Here is a 20,000-nt window from a genome sequence, read left to right as displayed (position 1 = left end):
TACCATTTTTTTCATGAACATCTAATCTAATGCACACACAGACACACACACATACACACACACATACACGAATTTCATACCCCTTGACATAAAACCAACATAGAATCTATTTTCCAATTTAATTTTAATACGGTGGTTCTTGGTTTATATTCCAGCAATTTATATTCTTAGCTCACGTCACTTACGAGACATGAAGGGTAAGACAGACGATATTGCGACATAAATCGTGACTGTAGTTGTGTATAAGTTTCCGAATACACACAAATAAACAGTCGTAAGACTATATGGGACATTCTGACAGTTTTCATTATGTTTAGGGCGAATCTGACACGAGATGGAAAGGTAGTAGTGACTTGGTGTGTTATGGACATTGAAACTTTGACGATCAGACAAATTCCTGTGGCATCAAGCGAGTGTGTGCAGCTGTTACTAATGGATGTCTAGTTGTGTGTTTGTGTGTGTTTGTTTGAGTGGAGAATTCCCGTTTGTTGAAAATGATGATTACGTGAAGTAAGCATATTGCGGGTTCGATATATATATATGTATATATATATATTAAATATATATATATATATAATATAATATATATATATATTAGTATATATATATATAATATATATATATATATAGTATATATATATATATATATATTATATATATATATATAATTATTCTATATATTGGCTTTTGCCATGGGTATTATTGAAAAGAAACTACAGTGCGACAAGACTTACATCTTTTTGTGGAATTTAACCGTAAGGTATAGGAACTGAATGTTAAATGGCATTTTGTGGATATTTATGTAATATTATATATATATATATATATAGTATATTATAGGATATATATCTATATATATGTATGTATATGTATATATATATATATCATATATATATATATACATATAATATATATAAAGATATATATTAGCATATATATATATATATATATAATATAATATATATTGGATACCAACAACGTATTTCCCTCACTATCTCCAAACAATGTATCCCACATTATATAAACAACACCACACCTCACCTTCAGTATAAAAACGAAAGTCATGGCGTAACAGAGGAAGACGCCCGACAGTAATACGTAAGAAAGCTCCCTTCCGGAGGCTCTCACCACGGGCGTGTCGTTGTAGCTGACGAACGCCCACATGACCACGCCCGTCATGACTAGCCCGAGAGAGGAGAACAGCATGGCTCCTATCGCCCACAGAGAGTCTGGGCGGATGTACACCTTTTCGGGAGGGGAAAGTTATTCCATTAGATTCTGAGTTTTGTCTTAGCAATTATATGTCACTCTTATAGACGATAGCAATTATATATCACTCTATAGACGATAGCAATTATATATCACTCTTATAGACGATAGCAATTATATATCACTCTTATAGACGATAGATGACATTGGGACATGATTTGACCTAATAAGAAATTGTATACTATATTCGAGATTCATTAGGGAAGAGAATTATTTATTTAGTTGTATGTCTAGGATAATTATGTATGCATATATTATTGTTTCTTGTACTTATTTACAATGGATCCCAAATAATTAGTTGTATCATATGTAGGCGATTCATTACAAAGGCAAATCATTTATTTAGTAATATGTGTAATTGTTTCTTTTACACATTCAAAAGAGATTCCCGACTGGAAAGATAAATTGGTTAAGTCTGGTCCCAGAAAAGAAATGTAATGATTTCAGAGACATATTGCAGCAATCAAGTTTCGTTGAAGTTATACTTTCTCCTTGTGATATCTCTACAAATAGCCCAAATCACTTCTTACTTAATTTAAGCTTAAACATAAGCTACTAGCTTTCAAACAAGGTTACGCAATGCCTATTAGTTGATGAAGTGTTTTAAGATGCATTGTATTCTGAATCAGTCCAATCAGTCGTTGCAAATAATGGAAATGTTGACTTTGTTTGAGTAAACAGAATTCGGCTTAATACTCTGCTCTCGAGAGAAAATAACCTTGAACAATGGTGATTCATGTTTGTGTTTACTGTTGATTATGTTGTTGCCTTTAATATTAACTCTATTTAAACAAAGGCGTAATTAGAATCACAGTGCTTGAAGGAACAAGCCCTTGATAATTATAAACTGGAAAAAATAAAGTTTCATTTAATAATTAGCTCACAATTTAACACATTTTATTTACAAAGAAGAATGTTGATTCAAAAAGGAAATGAAAGAAAATGAAGATTATCATTATTATTATTACCATGCAGATGATAACCCCCTATTTATAAGAAACAATATCATTATTATTACCATTAAAAAAATAAACGCTATTCATATGGAACAAGCATACCACACTGGTCAGTAACTTAAAATTTAAGCTTCCAAAGATTATAGAGTTCATTTGAAAGAAGTAACAGAGGGTAAATTGATGAATTTAGTAAATAAATAGTTAAAGATGTTAGTGAATTATAAAAGATGTAAAATCTACGACTTTGTTTTAAAATTTCGATTGAAGGAATTTGAAGGAGCAAGTAACAGATGGTAACAGGAAATACAGAAAGAAGAAATCAGTTATTAGAAAAACAATAATGAATTAATAACTAAATTTATGATAAATGATAATTATAAAGATATAAAATGCTCGTCATTATTTAAAATTTTAATTGAAAACAACCGGAGAAGAAAGATTATTTGATAGAAGAAGCAGAAGGTCATAGGAAGTTATTAAAAAAATTTAATTGATAATTTATAATAATTAAAGTAAATTATAAAGACGTAGAAGTCACGTCCTTGTTTTAGATATGAAATGGAAGAAAAGACGTTGAACAGGGAAGACTATTACAGGAGTGCATATTTTAGTCAAATTTTGTTTCTCACCTCTGGAATTGGAACGCAAGTAAGCTGGTCCTTCGATGGCAAGGTTCCCATGGAACAGGATAAGCACTGCGTTTCATCATTGGGGTTAACGATCTGAAAAAAAGGATTATTATTATTATTATTATTATTAACTGACCTACAAGCCGTCTTCTCCAAGGGAAAGGGTTCCGGAGGAGGATAGTATAGTCAGTGCTGCTCACCCGGTGCACCGTAGGCATTAGTTATGGTTCTTTGCGGCGTCCCTTCGGCCCCTAGCTGCAACCCCTTTCATTCCTTTGACTGTACCTCCTTTGATATTCTCTTCCTTCCATCTTACTTTCCTTCACACTCTTTCTTACCAATTGCTTCATGGTGCAACTGCGAGGTTTCCTTCCTGTTACACCTTTCAAACTATTTTACTCTGAATTTCTCTTTCAGCGTTGAATGACCTGTCCATGGGTGCCAGCGTTTCCTTGGCCTTTGGCCTAGTTTTCGCTTGCTCGGGGAGTAAGCCTACTAACTACCCTGTTGCTCTTGTTGTTCTTGTTGGGGTTTTAGGAAAGGTCTATGGGAAAGCCTAAAAAAGTCCGAAATAGGTGTTTTGCGTTGAGTTAAAGATACAGGAATTTTAGGATTGGATATTTATGATTTATTTATTAGAATGAAAGTGTAAAAAAAAATAATGCCCATGGTAAACAGTACAGAACAATGATTTCTAATAAGATATTGCGTGTTTATTTTAATTTTCGTTAGTGAAACCAGGCTCTACTTGATGGCAGATTTGAGCACTGTTTAATTTTACGCTAAAAGTTTGGGATTATAATGGTTACATCTTATGCGTACGTGGAAAATCTTGCAAAAGTCTCGAGTAAGCTAGAGCTCGGATCACGCCTTGCTATATCACATTCCGTTTCTTTGTTTTCTTCGACCATTTAAACTTCCTTACTACACACAGACTGCAAAATATGTCCTTTCAAATAAATTATACCCCTTTTCCTTTCTATTTCTCATTCGCCTCTATATTGTCAACATGAATATTTTTCTGGATGATTGAAGCATCTCAACAGGGATCATGTCATGGATCCCCAGAATTTGGGATTCGCTACGTGGTTCTGTATTTCTTGTATCATTGAATCACTAAACATTTCTCGTTACTGGCAACCATAGAATTTGGAACTCTCTATCCTTTGTTCTTTATTTCATGAACCACTGGATCACCAGTATTCATTTCTCGTCACTGACAATCTTAGAATTTCATGAATCACTGAATCTCTGTCGACCATTTCTCGTGATTAACAGCCATAGAATTTGGAACTCGATTACCTTGTTCTGTATTATGTGAATCACCGAATCACCATTATTCATATTTCGTCACTGACAGTCGTAGAATTTGGAACTCTCCATCAGTTTTCCCGTATTTCATGAATCAGTGAATCGTTATCGAACATTTCTCGTGAATAACAGCCATAGAATTCGGAACTCTATACCTTGTTTGGTATTTCGTGAATCGCTAAATCACTCAACTCGCCCTCAAGGATCTGGAACTCTGTACGATCTTCTGTATTTCTTGTATAACTAAACTAGCCTATTTTCGAGTGACGTCTTGGTATCAGTCCACTTTCCAGAATTTGGAACGCTCTACGTTCTTCTATATTTCCTGAATCACTAATCTAGCCCGTTTTCAAGAAAAGCAACAAAAGGAGAAAAACAAGAGAAGCAACAAACCAAGATAAACAACAAAAGAAAAGGAGCAACGAAAGAGGAGAAACAACTAAAGAAGAGAAACAACAGAGGCAGAGGAACTACAAACGAAGAGAAACAATATAAGATGAGAAACAACAGAAACAGAGAAACAACAAAAGAAGAAGAACAATACAAGAAGAGAAACTATAAAAGAAGAGAAGCAACAAGAGGAGAAACAGCAACGGAGGACGAACAACAAACGAAGAGAAACAAAAATAGAAACGAAACAACAAAAGAAGAGAAACAACTGCGTCGAATCTCATCAAATATCCTGTCTGGGACCTCCCTCGGTTCCGTTTACTTTGGGTCAATATTCGCTAAGAGGGAAAAAAAAGAAGAAAAAAAACTTTCGCCTTCGACTTATTTTATAAAAGAATTTTTTTTTTCTTTCGTCGCGTTTTTTCCTCTGGAGAAAGGAACCATAAGAAAAGAGGGTTATGAAAGCGACAGTCCAATTCTGGGACAACAGCTACTATAGCAACAACAAAAGCTACAACAACAACAAAAACAACAACAAGGGACATTGGAAACAAAGATGAAATAGCTGAAAGAACTGGAGTTCAGTTTCTTTTCTGGAAAGGACGGGAAATTTGGCTCTGTTGTCGGGATTTCGTCTTCCTTTCCGAAAACACTCGAAAAGTTCAGGCGATGTTGACGCTAAGAAACACAATTGAAGAAGGTGAGGGGGGACGGGGTGGAGAGAGAGAGAGAGAGAGAGAGAGAGAGAGAGAGAGAGAGAGAGAGAGAACTCATGATTCGCAATGGTTTAAACGAGTCCTCGTCTAACTCATGGTTACTATTAAAATCTCTCTCTCTCTCTCTCTTCTCTCTCTCTCTCTCTCTCTGAATGCATTTTCGCGCCAAGCAATCTATATTGCCCAGGGAATACCATTGTGACCTTTAAGAGTTTGCGAAATATGGCTGATAATCCTGTCTCTAGTAGAGGGAATAAATCAATTACTTTGGGATTAGGTGTCCTCTCTTCTGCAAAATGTGCTTGAACAAATATGGATTTTGCTATTGCCTTGGGATTGCTTTCTGTAGTGCTTCAGGTGATGGGAGTGTTAGTATGTGTATATGTATATATATGTATATATATGTATATATATATATGTGTATATATATATATATATATATATATATAGATATATATATATATATATATATATATGGGTCATATCACATTACCATGATTCATATATATACATACATATGAAAATATATTAATATCCAGGTAGAGCGAATTAGATATTAAAGGACATTTGTAGCTCGATGTATATATATACATATATATACATATACATACACACTCATATATAGAAGTACATGTACATTCGGCAAGGAAACTTAAGATACAGTTTTTTTAAATCTTCGGATATATAGCTATTGTTCAATAATGCCACACCTGGCAACTCTTGAAAGGGGCGGAGCTTCAAAATTATAGCGTTTGTTGCTTTCTAGATATCCATCAACTTTACACCATAAAGATTCTGTTGAGGTCCTATAATCATTTATACTTGAATGTAGAAACAGGCTCTATATTATTCGTTAATGTTGGTTTGGTAACGTCAGTACAGGGTAGGATATCGATCATCCTTTTTAAAAACCTACTGTGAAACCTTGTTTATAAGTAATGTTTGACACTAAACTGACGTAAAATTCATATGTAATTAAAGACGGATCTTAAACAATGAGAGAAAGGGTTTTAAAATTTGGGCAGTACTTGTGGAAATCGTGAGGAACAATACAGTAAAGAATGAAATATTATGACAATAGAGAGAGAGCGCGCAAGCATAGGCCTATCGATAGAGATACTTAATTCATTATATTATATTTGCTTTGAGAGGTTAAGTGATAATATTTTTTCAAATGTTTCAAAAGTGAGAGAGAGAGAGAGAGAGAGAGAGAGAGAGAGAGAGAGAGAGAATGATAGCACTGGTGACGGACTTGACTTGTGACGGGGGAAAGGCAGAAGAAAATATAATGAATTAAGTATCTCTACCGATAGGCCTATGCTTGCGCGATATGATATGACTGCCAAGATCGTGCTGCATTATGCTAGATTAAATTTGAAGAATCATAATATTCAAGTTAATTCTCTAAGAAATTCATACCCTAATCTTGATTACATTCGACAGTTGCCTTGGAAAATTTTAGACACAGGGTGCGGTCATTCTTGCTTTCTTGATATAGTCTTTACTTTTGAAAATCAGGTTTCATCCACAAATCATTCACGAAAAAATCTGTGTTAAGTAAACATATTTATTACCACAAATAACTCAATATGTATTGCACAGGCAATTAAAGTTTTATATCGTGGGAGATCTTTCAGCCTCGCGGCAAAGAAATGCAGTCGTGTAGGGCTGTAGGCTACTACGAACTGCTTTGTAATGGGAGCATATAGCCAGAAAATCTTTGAGCTAACATGCTACTTAAACCTTGATTAAGATTTATGTTTAAAGACAGTAGCTTTGTAAACAGCAACCAGCATTCGATCCATGTCAACGTCAAAGTAATCAAAGTGTGAAATCCGTTACGTTAGCCAGTATCCAGTGACTTGCGCTTTCCCGCTTGAAGTTCTAGGTCTCCTCCTCACATCATAGAAAACGCTCTTGCGGATGAAACTAGATTTGTTCAACCTACCATAGCCGTCGCAACATTGAGTGCCATTGACGTCAGCTAACTTTAATCGCTTTGGAATACAAACATAAGTTTGTAGAAACTAAAATCATTGCATTCATTGATCTCTATGAACGAATCCATCTGAGAAATTCCAATTACTTCGGACATATATCGTGTTTTTAAGTATCTGAACGGTTTTGTTTTGCAGTTTTAACTTATATGATATAATTTGCAATGTATTTTCATATTCTAGAGTAAATTTAGCGATATTATGTCTTTTCTGTAAAAACAAATGGGAAATTGGATGAACGATTTATATGTATGTATAAATAAATAGTATATAAATATATATATATATATATATATATATATATATATATATATATATATATATATATTATATATATATACATACATATATATATATATATATGTATGTATATATATACATATACATATATGTATACATATACATACTCACAAAGTCTTTATTTTTATTTGCCAAATTAGCGCGGAGAAAAAAACAAAAAAATGCATACCGGTCGTATAATAATAAAGGAAATTAGATCATGAATTTCACCAGATGAGGTTAAATATTCTTTGAAAAAAAAAAATTCAATGGTTTACGAGATAAAACCTCCCTGCCAAGCCTCTGAATAATTAGGCCCCTAAAAGAATTGCGAAATATGACCAGATTGCCTTTGTTTTGTTGGGGGGGGGGGGGGTATGTGGGGGAATTTTTTTAGGCTATATTATGCGAATTAGATATAATTGGACAGACAGAAGATTACATTTTCGCTTCGGTAATCGGGTTATGGCTTAGGAATTCTGAAAATTGTTATTATTATTATTATTATTATTATTATTATTATTATTATTCAGAATATGAAAGCTATTCATATGGAACAAGGCCACAGGGGCAGTTGACTTACAAAAATTATCATTATTATTATTCTGAATATGAACTCTATTCATACATACATACATATATATATATATATATATATATATTATATATATATTAATATATATAGATATATTTATGTACCAATATATATATATATATATAATATATTATATATATATATATATATTGGTATATAATATATAGACCTATATATAATATATATATAATATATATATATAATATATATATATAGTATAACATAATATAATATATATATAGATTATATATATATATATATATATATATACATGATACAGCCTACAATGAAGTAAAATCCTTCTGTAGTTTAAAATATATATTTCTTGTACAGGATGGTCGAAAGCTTTAATCCTGTACAAGAAAATATATATTTTAAACACAGAAGGATTTTACTTCATTGTGGATTGTATCCCCATTTACTTAGAGGTACGGCATAGTACCTGGCTTGCATCTATATATATATATATATATATATATATATATATATGTATGTATATATATATATATACATATGTATGTAATTATATATACGTATATATATAAATGTGTGTCTGTGTGATATATATATATATATATATATATATATATATATATATATATATATATATATATATTATATATGTATGTTTGTATACATACACACAGATATATATATATATGTATATATATATATGTATATATATATATATATATATATATATATATATATATATATATATATATAAAATAGTCAATTAATATCCACAAGAAGATCATTGAAATCCTTCACCTGATAAGTGGTGCAGTTGAAACAGTGCCAACAGCATGACTCTCCCTCCACATACTTCTTGGCCTGGCCAGTCAGGCAGGGCAGTGAGCAGACACTCGAAGGGGGTGATGGATCGTCCAATTTGAACTGCAGAACTGAAAAAAAAGTGGAAGAAAAGAGATTAAGGACTAAAAATGATTTATAAAAATTAGTTACCAGTCGCCCGAATCGCCTTTCTCTCTCTCTCTCTCTCTCTCTCTCTCTCTCTCTCTCTCTCTCTATCTCTCCTCTCTCTCTCTCTCTCTCTCTCTCTCTCTCTGATGAGCAATTGTTACTTTGATCGATACGTTTCCAGCAATTTTTTTAATTCTTTAACTCAATTTATTTGTTATTGTTTGAAAATCATATTTGAACTACAGAACTGGAAAAAATAGAATTTGGAAAAAAGTAGATTTAGAAAGAGAAGGTTTTTTTTTTCGTCTAAATTTCGTACTCTGATGAACAATTGTTACTTCGATCGATGTTTCCATGTTGATGGAACTTCATATTTAGGCTATTGATGGAACTTCATATTTGAACTGCAGAACTGGAAAAAATGGGTTACTCTCTCTAATGAGAAAATATTACTGTGATTGATAAATTTCATACATTTTTTTTATTCATCAAATCAGCTTACTTGCTTTTGATTGAGCAATTGTGGACCCAACATAGAGATGAAAGCAGTGAGAGTAACAATATTATCATCGACAATTGCTAATACAAATACTAATACTATTGTTTTGTAAAGTAATTTTGATAGCGTCATAACAACACTATCAACTAACTGCAGTTACCTGATAATATAGTCCTTGTCGGGTCTCTTTCCCTTATTGATTATATATGAATATATATTCATGTCTGAAGCCTACCCTTTATCCTTCAATCCATTACTTAAGGTTATTATAATTATTTTATTCCCTTTATTTGACTTACCTTCCATATTCAGCCGGAGTTCCCCTTCGATATATTGGCCTACAGTCTCCCAGGCGTATTGGCCAGGCGTCGTCTGTTTGAAGTGAATGATGTTGTACCTTGCCGGGCCATCCCCTTGGTGGTCGAATTTGAATTTATCTCCGCTCAAACCTTAGAAAACGGGAAGTAGGTGGGCATTTATATTAGGCTCCCCTCAAGTCGTAGAAAATGGGAAGCGACAAAACGAAGACAGCTACATAAACATATACATACCGACACAACATATATATATATATATATATATATATATATATATATATATATATATATATATATATTTAAAAAATCATATAGTATAATATATATATTATATATATATATATATTTAAAAAATCAATTAATGCACGGGATGACTTCATTAAATAAGTGAATACCACAGCAAAATGATAGTCAGAAATCCTTGACAATTATTAGTAGAGACGAAAGCGCTTGGATTTCTGACTATCATTTTCCTGTGGTATTCGCTTATATATATATATATATATATATATATATATATATATATATATATATATATATATATATATATATTATATATATATATATATATATATTATCTAACTAGCAAAAAAGAAATTTAATTTTCGAAAGTACATTTTCCTTTCTCTGAAATGAATCCAGAATAATGCGGAATTTCGTAGCTTTTGTGTGGTTTGAAAAAGCATGTATATATGAAAATGAATATTTTTTGTATAGACTCTGAGGCTAGCTGTCCACAACGCAGAGTTTATAGAGAAGATACACATTCAGATTCACTTGAAAAGGGGCTATCTCTAATTTATTTTCAAAAGAGTTACACTGTATGTAGCCGTGAATAGATATTTAGCAAACACGGTTATGATTCTGAACTTGCAAATAAAGAGCTTGAGGAAAGTAAGAAAGACTATTTGTAAAATGAATAGAAAAGTAAGGAAGACTATTTGTAGAATGAATACAAAAGTAAGAAAGACTATTTTTGGAATGAATACAGAAGTAAGAAAGACTATTTGTAGATTGAATAGAAAAGTAAGAAAGACTATTTGTAGAATGAATACAAAAGTAAGAAGACAATTTGTAGAATGAATACAAAATTAAGAAAGATTATTTGTAGAATTGATAGAAAAGTAAGAAAGACTATTTGTTGAATGAATACAAAAGTAAGAAAGACTATTTGTAGAATGATTACAAAAGTAAGAAAGACGATTTGTGGAATGAATAGAAAAGTCAGAAAGACTATTTGTAGAATGAATACAAAAGTAAGAAAGACTATTTGTAGAATGAATACAAAAGTAAGAAAGACTATTTGTAGAGTGAATACAAGAGTAAAAAAGACTATTTGCAGAATGAATAGAAAAGTAAGAAAGACTATTTGTAGAATGAATACAAAAGTAAGAAAGACTATTTGAAGAATAGTTTAAGTCAACTTATTGGCTATTGTTTTAACTTCATAGCTCAAAAACAGAGCTGGAAAAATATAGAAACGGGAAGAAAATAGATTAAGAAATAAAATGGATTTTTCTTGTTTTTTCGCATCGTCCAAATTGCCCTCATTGAAGAATGAATACCAAAGTAAGAAAGGCTATTTGTAGAATGAATAGAAAAGAATGATTTCTTGATGGATGATGATGGTGCCCAAGACGTGGCAGTGAGTGTAAGGACTTCCTTCTTGAATCTTGCTTCAGTGTGGCCTCTAAACTATGATATGAATGAATGGGTAAACTATGATAAGCGTCCTTGAGAGTGTTTATGATGACTCTAGACGCATCGTGTCCTATCTGGTGTTCTAGGTGGCTGAAGTCTAGAACCTCTCTTGTTTTGAATCTTTTGTTAGGCAATAGTCGACCTAACAACATTGCTGGATGATGTTGAAACAAATGTTGTGGTTTGTTTATATAATCGGCCGAAAAAACATATTGTAGAATGAGGATGATACAACAATTGTTGTACTTACTTGCTCTTCCCTAATAGAAAATGGAGAAGCCTGCTAATCTTGCTATAGATCTGGAACTGATTAGTGAGTAATGTAGACCAATGCGGCCTCTATGTGAACACTGGTTAAGATGCCTTTTATAAATAATGCAAAATCGTTGTATTCACAGGGTACACCTCTCAGAGATTAATGGGTATATCCCATTGGCTATAACAATAATTGTTATGTGCTGGTGCTTACATCTTTCAGAGCTTTATAGTTATACCACACTTGCTGTAACAATAACTGTTACAAGGTGTTACTTCAAGTTTTCAGAATAATAAATTAAAGAACACAATATTTTAATGATAATAACAGACACAGGTAACGTTTACTTTTAGTTACCCTGGAAAAGTGATAATTATGATGGCATAACCCTCATAAGTAGCATATTATTTTCCTTCTAGAAAGTCAGAATCTTTACAGAATAAAGTACTTTCTAAAAACTATCGAAATAATATTTTCCTAAAATAGATTTTTCCTTTATGAAACCCGTCATAATTTTGTTTACGCAGTCACGGAAGATTTTTCGTTTCATCGTCTAACAAGATTTATTCTGGCAGGGAGCTTCCATTATCATTCTTGGCTCTCTCTCTCTCTCTCTCTCTCTCTCTCTCTCTCTCTCTCTCTCTCTCTCTCTCTCTCTCTCTCTCTCTCTCTCAGTTTTCGTTCATCGCCTTTCAGACATAAGTCGAATATGTTTAATTTCTTTTTCTCTCTTTCCGGAGTTACCTCTACTAGGTACTTACAGGTATCCCTACAAGCACTGTTTGTGTGTGTGCGTGTGTGTGTGTATGTGTGTATATGTGTACATAGTCCAATCGTCTCCTTACCCATAAAAGTGACATTCCTCAGGTAACGTAGAAGTTCCTCCCCATTAATTGGAGACATTCTCTGACACAGCCCTGGCTCTTCCCCACAGAGCCGGTGGTGCATATTTCTGTAAGCGAAATAAGAAATAAAAACGTGTTAATAATAAAAAATAAATGAAAGGTAATGAGGGAATGGAAGATCCAGTCATCAACTGGAAAACCAATATCTACTTATATTTATAGTCGTCGAGGAACTGTCAGGTTTTTTTTTTTTTTTTTTTTTTTTTTGTTTTTTTTTTTTTTTTTTTTTGAAATTACAGTTCGAAATACCTGTTATATTATTTTTTTGTTTTTGTTTTTTAGCATTTTCCTTATTCAAAGTACCTTTTTATTACCTTTGATTTATTTCTAGTCTACTTTATTTTTTACATTTATTTACAATCTTCAGGAACTATCAAAATTTCTTCGTTTTCTCATGAATTCAGGCATTTTTCAATTTTCAAAAGACTTTTTCATTATTTTTAAAATATATTTACTTTATTTTACCTTATTTTTATCTATTTACAGTTTTCGGGAACAATAACAAATTTTTCATTTTTTCAAAAATTCAGGCATTTTTTTCTTTTTATTGTTTTTAATTTATTTTCCTTTATTTTATTTCATTTATTTTTTACTTTTATTTATGTTTTTCCGGGAACTGTCAAAATTTGTTAATTTTTTGGAAAATCTTGAAATTCAGGAATTTTTCCCCATTCAAAATACTTTTTTTTTAATTCTTTTTTTATTTTTTACCTTTATTTACTGTCTTCGGGAACTGTCAAAATTTGTTCATTTATTCAGATATTCTGTTTATTTTCCACAGTTCAAAATTCTTTTTTTTTTATTTATTTATTTAGATTTTATGTCATATTTTATTTCATTTTACAACGAGACCACTTACCACGTGACAGATCATCACACCCCATGTTTATTTGTTGGAGATAAATTATTACGGAATTGCACTTGAGAAATTCTGTAATCACTTATATTATATATATATATATAATATATACATATATATATATATATATATATATATAATATATATATATATGTATATAATATATATATATATATATATATATATATATATATATATATATATAGGTATAATATATATATATATATATATATATATAATATATAGTTTATATATATATATATATATATATATATATATTATATATATATAAAATGTCCCCTCAACCATTGTCCATAAATATTTATTTAGAAAATCAAATGAATCTATCTTTAAATTCATTTGAAATTATCACTGATATGTAGATACAACATGTAAGCGATATTATCCATTTAAAAAACTATTATTGAGAGTTTCCATATAAGTAAAACATTTGAGAATTTTAATTTTTTTTTTTTTCAAATCTAATGAATCGTGTGAAAAACGGTAATCTTATATACACAACAAACGAGTAACAACAAAATGAAATAAAAGTATTGATGAAGTGTCAAAAAGAATAAACACAATGGAAAATATACAATATTTATAACTGTTCAGTTTCGACTATTTTCCAGGCGTCGTTTAAAAAAGGGCTAATCATACAACACCGCAAACGAAGTGACTACAATCAAAATAAAAAAATGTTGAAAAAGAGTGAAAACGAACAAATATAAAGACTAATATATAATAAGTGTTTAAGATTTTATCAATTTTGACTATTTTCCAATTATTATTTTCCAAATCTTATGAATCGTATGGACAAGTGTAATTATATAAACAGTGCAAACGAAGTCGCTACAAAATAAAATAAAAATGTTGATAAAGTATTGAAAAGAATAAAGAAGAAAGAAAAACGTGAAATTAGTAGGAGCCAAAAATCTTCCAGATGAGAAAAATATATCCCTGATAAAACCTGCCGTAGCCCTGAGCCGCTGGCTTTGCGAAGGGAAAGGAAGAGGGAAAGAAAATGATAGAAAAATACGAACCTGGAACCAATATTGACGGACGTCCTTTAGCTGAGAGAGAGAGAGAGAGAGAGAGAGAGAGAGAGAGAGAGAGAGAGAGAGGATAGGATTTGAGGAGGATTAGTATCGGAAACTCCTGAAGACCTGACATTCAAGTTGCCATGAGAGAGAGAGAGAGAGAGAGAGAGAGAGAGAGAGAGAGAGAGAGAGAGAGAGATAAATTTAAAAAATAAGAGAAGCATCTGGAAACTTCAAAAGAGATGTTATTCAAAGTAGGTAAAGAAGTTTACAAATATAAAACGCACTTTTCACTTACCTGAACGGGTATCTAAAAACCAATATAACGCACCTTCCTCTTAAATGAACGCGTATCGAGAAGCCACAAAAATAAAACTCCTCTCTTACTCAAACGCATATCTAGATTCCAGTTGAACGCACCTTCCTCTTACATGAACGCGTGCTTCGAAGCCGCAAAAAAACAAGCGTTGTCCTACTAACTTTAAACCCGCATTTAAGCTGCAAAAGATCACGCACTCTTCTCTTACCTAAACGCGTAACCAAAATCCAGTGGAACACATTAAAACTTACTTTTCTCTTACCTGAACGCTTATCCGAAAGCCAATTGAACGCAACTTTCTCCTACGTGAACGTGAGTTTTTCAATAGCCTGAACGGATATGTAATGACCTCAATAATGCAACTCACTCTCCCCCATCATGAAAGCGTGCGTAAAAGCCACAAAAAAATAAAGCACATTCTCCTCTTACCTGAATGCTTAGTTGAAAGCCACAGAAATAAAACGCACATTCTCCTCTTACCTGAACGCGTATCCGAAAGCCATAACGGCGTCCGAAACGAATTGGAGCTGAGCTTCGAACTCCGTATTTTCATCCGTCAGTTTCTCTCTTCCGGTGCAAACCCTCGAGTAGTTCCGGTTGTAATTCGTCAGAGGGCTCTCTGGGTGCTTACACTTGAAGTGGTCCTCCCAGTACTCTGTGTTTGTGGGGGGGTGAGGGGGGAGGTTGGGAGGGGGGAGAAGCGAAAAAGACAATTGAGATTGGTTGTCTTCGTTTAGAATGGGGATGATTGTGTTGTGTGGATTTTCGAGTATGTATGTATGTATGTGTTTGTGTATATATGTATATATTTATACACACATGTATATGTATATATAAAAGCAATGCAATTGACTACCAGCAGCAAACAAGAGCATCTGCGCACGATTCTGTTTTTTTTTACAGGCCTATTTAAATGAGCTCATAAACAACGCGCTTCAAAAAGTTTTTATGTAATTTCTTTGTGATATTCCTGGTCGAAAAAAGTCAGTTGGCCTATTTTTAAGTATTTTTCCAGTTAATTTTAGTCTAACTGCATCTCATATTTTTTTGCGCAATTATAAACAATATTTCGATTTCTTTTACTTAGACAGAACCGGCGTGTTCTAGGTAAGCAGCTTATGTAGGAAAGTAAAGCTTAACTTGAATAAATATCATCTTATTTTTCAATAAATTTGCAAGTGTTTTTAGGTCCATGGAACTCCTGCCACCTCTTCTTCAATATTTTAATAAACCTCGATACTTTCTGCAGTTTCAATAACCTGAGGCCATGGTCAGTCAATCTAGGTTAATTTGTCATTTTGTAATGTTTTCGAGGTTGTCAAGATTTTAAAATGATTCATCTGCGAATCTAACTCCTCGAGGGGTACGTGCCGTCAGTGCACCTCACTCGGTGCGCTGTAGGCATTAATTCAGGTTCTGTGCAGAATCCCTTCGGCCCTTAGCTGCAACTCCTTCCATTCTTTTGATTGCACCCCTGCTCATATTCTCTTTGTTTCATCTTTCTTTTTACCCTCTCCTATTAATTGTTTCATATTGCAACTGCATGGTTCCCCCCAACCCCGCTGTTACACCTCTCAAACCTTTATAACCAATTTCCCTTTCAGCGCTGAATGCCCTCATCATAGGACTCAGCGCTTGGCCTTTGTCCTATATTCTATAGTATAATTCGATTCCATCCGCAAATGTATCGTTAGCTGGTAACTCGATAACTATAAATTGAAGCGATAGATGGCGCTGTCTGTGCTTCCTTTAAAGATTGTCTAAGTGGTTTAAGTTCAGTAGCCTGGAAGCACTGTGAAGAAAGGGTTCATTGGTTCGCTGCACAGCCATTGATCGTCGAAATCACAGCAAATTAAGACAGAACTAAGAAGACTTGAATGAACACCGGGCAGAAAATAAGCAGCAATATATTTAGTTAATGACCGATATTCATCAACTAAAATCATCGTTAAAAGAACATTTACAAATATTAGTGATAGCAAGAATGTGGAAAAGGTATTTTCTAAATTTCTTAGACTGAATTTGGCGACGATTTTTAGTTCATTATATCCGAGTCTGGCGCGAAGTAAATATTTCCACGTCCCTTATGAAAGAAAGTTGTGTTTCCCAAGAAAACATCGTGGCCTCCAGACGAATATTTTAGGGCGCTACAGAAAGTTGCTATGCAAATGAGTCCTCCCAGTTTGTCGCGGGAGTCGAAGAATATCGTTGGTAAAAGATACAACCAAAGTTTTAACAAAGGTGAATGTAGCCGGTTTTAACTTTGGGTTTGCTATTATCCAGCTGACTAATGAGAAATTTAGACCAAAGGGCAATCACTGGGTCCTGAGATTAGATTCAGCGCCGAAAGGGAAATTAAGATTAAAACAGGCTTGAAATGTGTAACAGGAGGAAGCCTCGCTTTTCCACTTCGGAACCATTTTTGGGAGGGGGTTGAAGAGCGTAAGATGGAAGAAAAAGAATATGAACGAAGGTACAGTCAAAGGAATGAAAGGGGGTTGCAGCTAGGGGCCGAAGGGACGCTACAAAGAACCTTAGATAATGCTTACAGTATACAGTGAGAGACTGTGTATTTCTGATGATAGAAGTTCACTCTCGACGTGGTTCGGAAGTCACGTAAAACCGTTGGTCCCGTTGCTGTATAACCACTGGTTCCATGAAACGTAAAAACACCATACAAACAAACAAAACATACAGTGAGATATGCGCTGATGGCACTTTCCTCCCATGGGGAATGAAGGACCATAAAGATTTGCACAGACCCAATAATTTCATTTAACTTATTTTTTTTAAAGAAAAATGGAGACAGCCTCTTAGTGATTCCTTTTTTATAACTCTTACCATCGACTGACATCCACACATACACATAAACAAGCATACGGACATGAAGGATTATATAACCTATATCTGTTAAAAGAACTTATTTGACAGAAATTTAAAAAGCGATCAATCAATACACACACACACACACACACACATATATATATATTATATATATGATATATATAATAATATATATATATATGTATGTAATATATATGTGTGTGTGTGTGTCTAGAAATATATATATTTATATATATATATATATATATATATATTATATATTATATTATATGTATATATATTTGGTATATATATTTACATTTAAAATTATACATAGTATATATATGTGTGTATATATATATATATATATATATATATATATATATATAGATATATATATATATATATATATATATATATCTCCAAGGGAAGATGGATATAAGCCCGTTACAGATTGCTTTAATTTCAATATAGTGTTTAAGTATATTGCCGCAAGAATTGTTAAAAGTGCATAGAAACGACATAATAATATAAAAAAAACCAATGCAAAATTAAAAGGATATTCATTAAAAAAGGGCAATTGAAAGTAATAGAAAATCGATGATTGATGTAAAAGTATTAAACAGCCGCTTTGCATATTTCCTCCAGTTTAGAATAATTTTCTGTTATTTATTACCCAACCAAATGCAGTGTCATTTATTGCACCAATGGCTTTCCATTTCAAGACTGCAATTTAGGCCAAGGAGGAGCTGCTGAGGAAATATTAAAAGCTGTCCGTCTTGGCAGAACATCGCCCTGATAATCAATAAGACTAGACAATATATTCCTAGAGAAGACAATTGTACATTACTTGATATATATATATATATATAGATATATATATATATATTATATATATATATATATATATATATCCTCTGTGTGTATGTATGTATACTTATATACATGTATAATCCGTAAGGAGGGCCGTACCCGTTATATACAACACATATATTGATAGTTAATTAAGATTCTGAAAACTTAAAGTTATGCAATTTTTAAGATCAAAATGCAATAAAATTCATAAAGTAAGACATTGTATTGGACCAACATGCCACCGAAACAAAAGAAACACAAGTGGAAGGAAATGAAAAAGATAAAAGAAAGACAATATACCTTAAGACAAGAAAAAGGGAAGTAGCTGTTGGTTGTTTGTTTGGTGGAGTTACCAGCTGTTAATCTTCTGATGTTCGTCATATTACAAAACGAAAACAGACCATCCAGTACACTTACCAATAAACCAAGGATTTCTTTTGTTGGATGCAACTGTCAGCCCTTTGAAGTAACTGTCAAACCCATAGACAGGATGAGCCTGAGGCTGGACAGACAGGGTTCCTTCAACTTCCGGTTCGTTTCCTGCCAAGATAAGGATTCAGGGATTTAAGCCAAATATCCTTTAGGACAAATATTTTCCAAAACTGTTTCAATTGAAACTGAGACGGGCAATATTTGCGAGGATGTCAAATAAATATTCTCCAAAGTTGATTCAACTGAGATTGAGATAAATTACCAAGCCTCCACTACTTGAGATGGTATTCCCCCCTTGAAAGCCTGGATGAATTAGGTAATTATCCTCTTTCCAAGATTTTAGGAAAATTTGCAGATTTAAGAAATATTTGTATGGCTGTCATACAAATGTTTTCCAAAATAGAATCAACTGAGACTGTGATAAATTACCAAACCTCCACTACTTGAGATGGCATTCCCACCTTAAGAGCCTGGATGAATCGGTAATTATCCTCTTTCCAAGATTTTACTTTGCAGATTTAAGAAATATTTGTAATTTGTATGGATGTCAAACAAATATTCTCCAAAACTGAATCAATTGCGACAGTGATAAATTACCAAGCCTCCACCGCTTGAGACTCCATTCCCTTTGATAGCCTGAATGAGTTAGGTAATTATTTTCTTTCCAAGATTATAGAAACATTTGCAGATTTAAGCAATATTTGTAGATATGTCAAACAAATCTTCTACGAAATTGATCCAACTGAGACTGTGATGAATGACCAAGCCTCTGCTACTTGAGATGGCATTCCCACAGAAAGCCTGAATGAGATAGTTAATTATTTAATTTCTTAAGATTCTAGGAAAATTTGCAGATTTCAGCAATATTCGTAGGGACATCATTTAAATACTTTCCATAACTGATTTAATTTAAACCGCTGTATATGCA

The 20,000-nt window shown here is 32.6% G+C and overlaps 1 protein-coding gene across 1 annotated transcript in view; it reads right to left on the bottom strand.

Annotated features, from left to right (window-relative positions):
• LOC135198429 (metabotropic glutamate receptor 2-like) overlaps positions 1-20,000 on the bottom strand; it is a 266,629-nt gene that overhangs the window by 12,934 nt on the left and 233,695 nt on the right. Inside the window, 7 exon segments of the mRNA XM_064225960.1 lie at positions 1,042-1,245; positions 2,855-2,947; positions 8,914-9,047; positions 9,865-10,014; positions 12,685-12,791; positions 15,443-15,617; positions 19,058-19,180. Coding sequence (XP_064082030.1) covers positions 1,042-1,245; positions 2,855-2,947; positions 8,914-9,047; positions 9,865-10,014; positions 12,685-12,791; positions 15,443-15,617; positions 19,058-19,180 — 986 coding nt within the window.

The sequence above is a fragment of the Macrobrachium nipponense genome, chromosome 22 (assembly GCF_015104395.2).
Source record: "Macrobrachium nipponense isolate FS-2020 chromosome 22, ASM1510439v2, whole genome shotgun sequence".
Classification (NCBI taxonomy): Eukaryota; Metazoa; Arthropoda; class Malacostraca; order Decapoda; family Palaemonidae; genus Macrobrachium; species Macrobrachium nipponense.
This window is presented reverse-complemented; position numbering and strand designations above follow the sequence as displayed.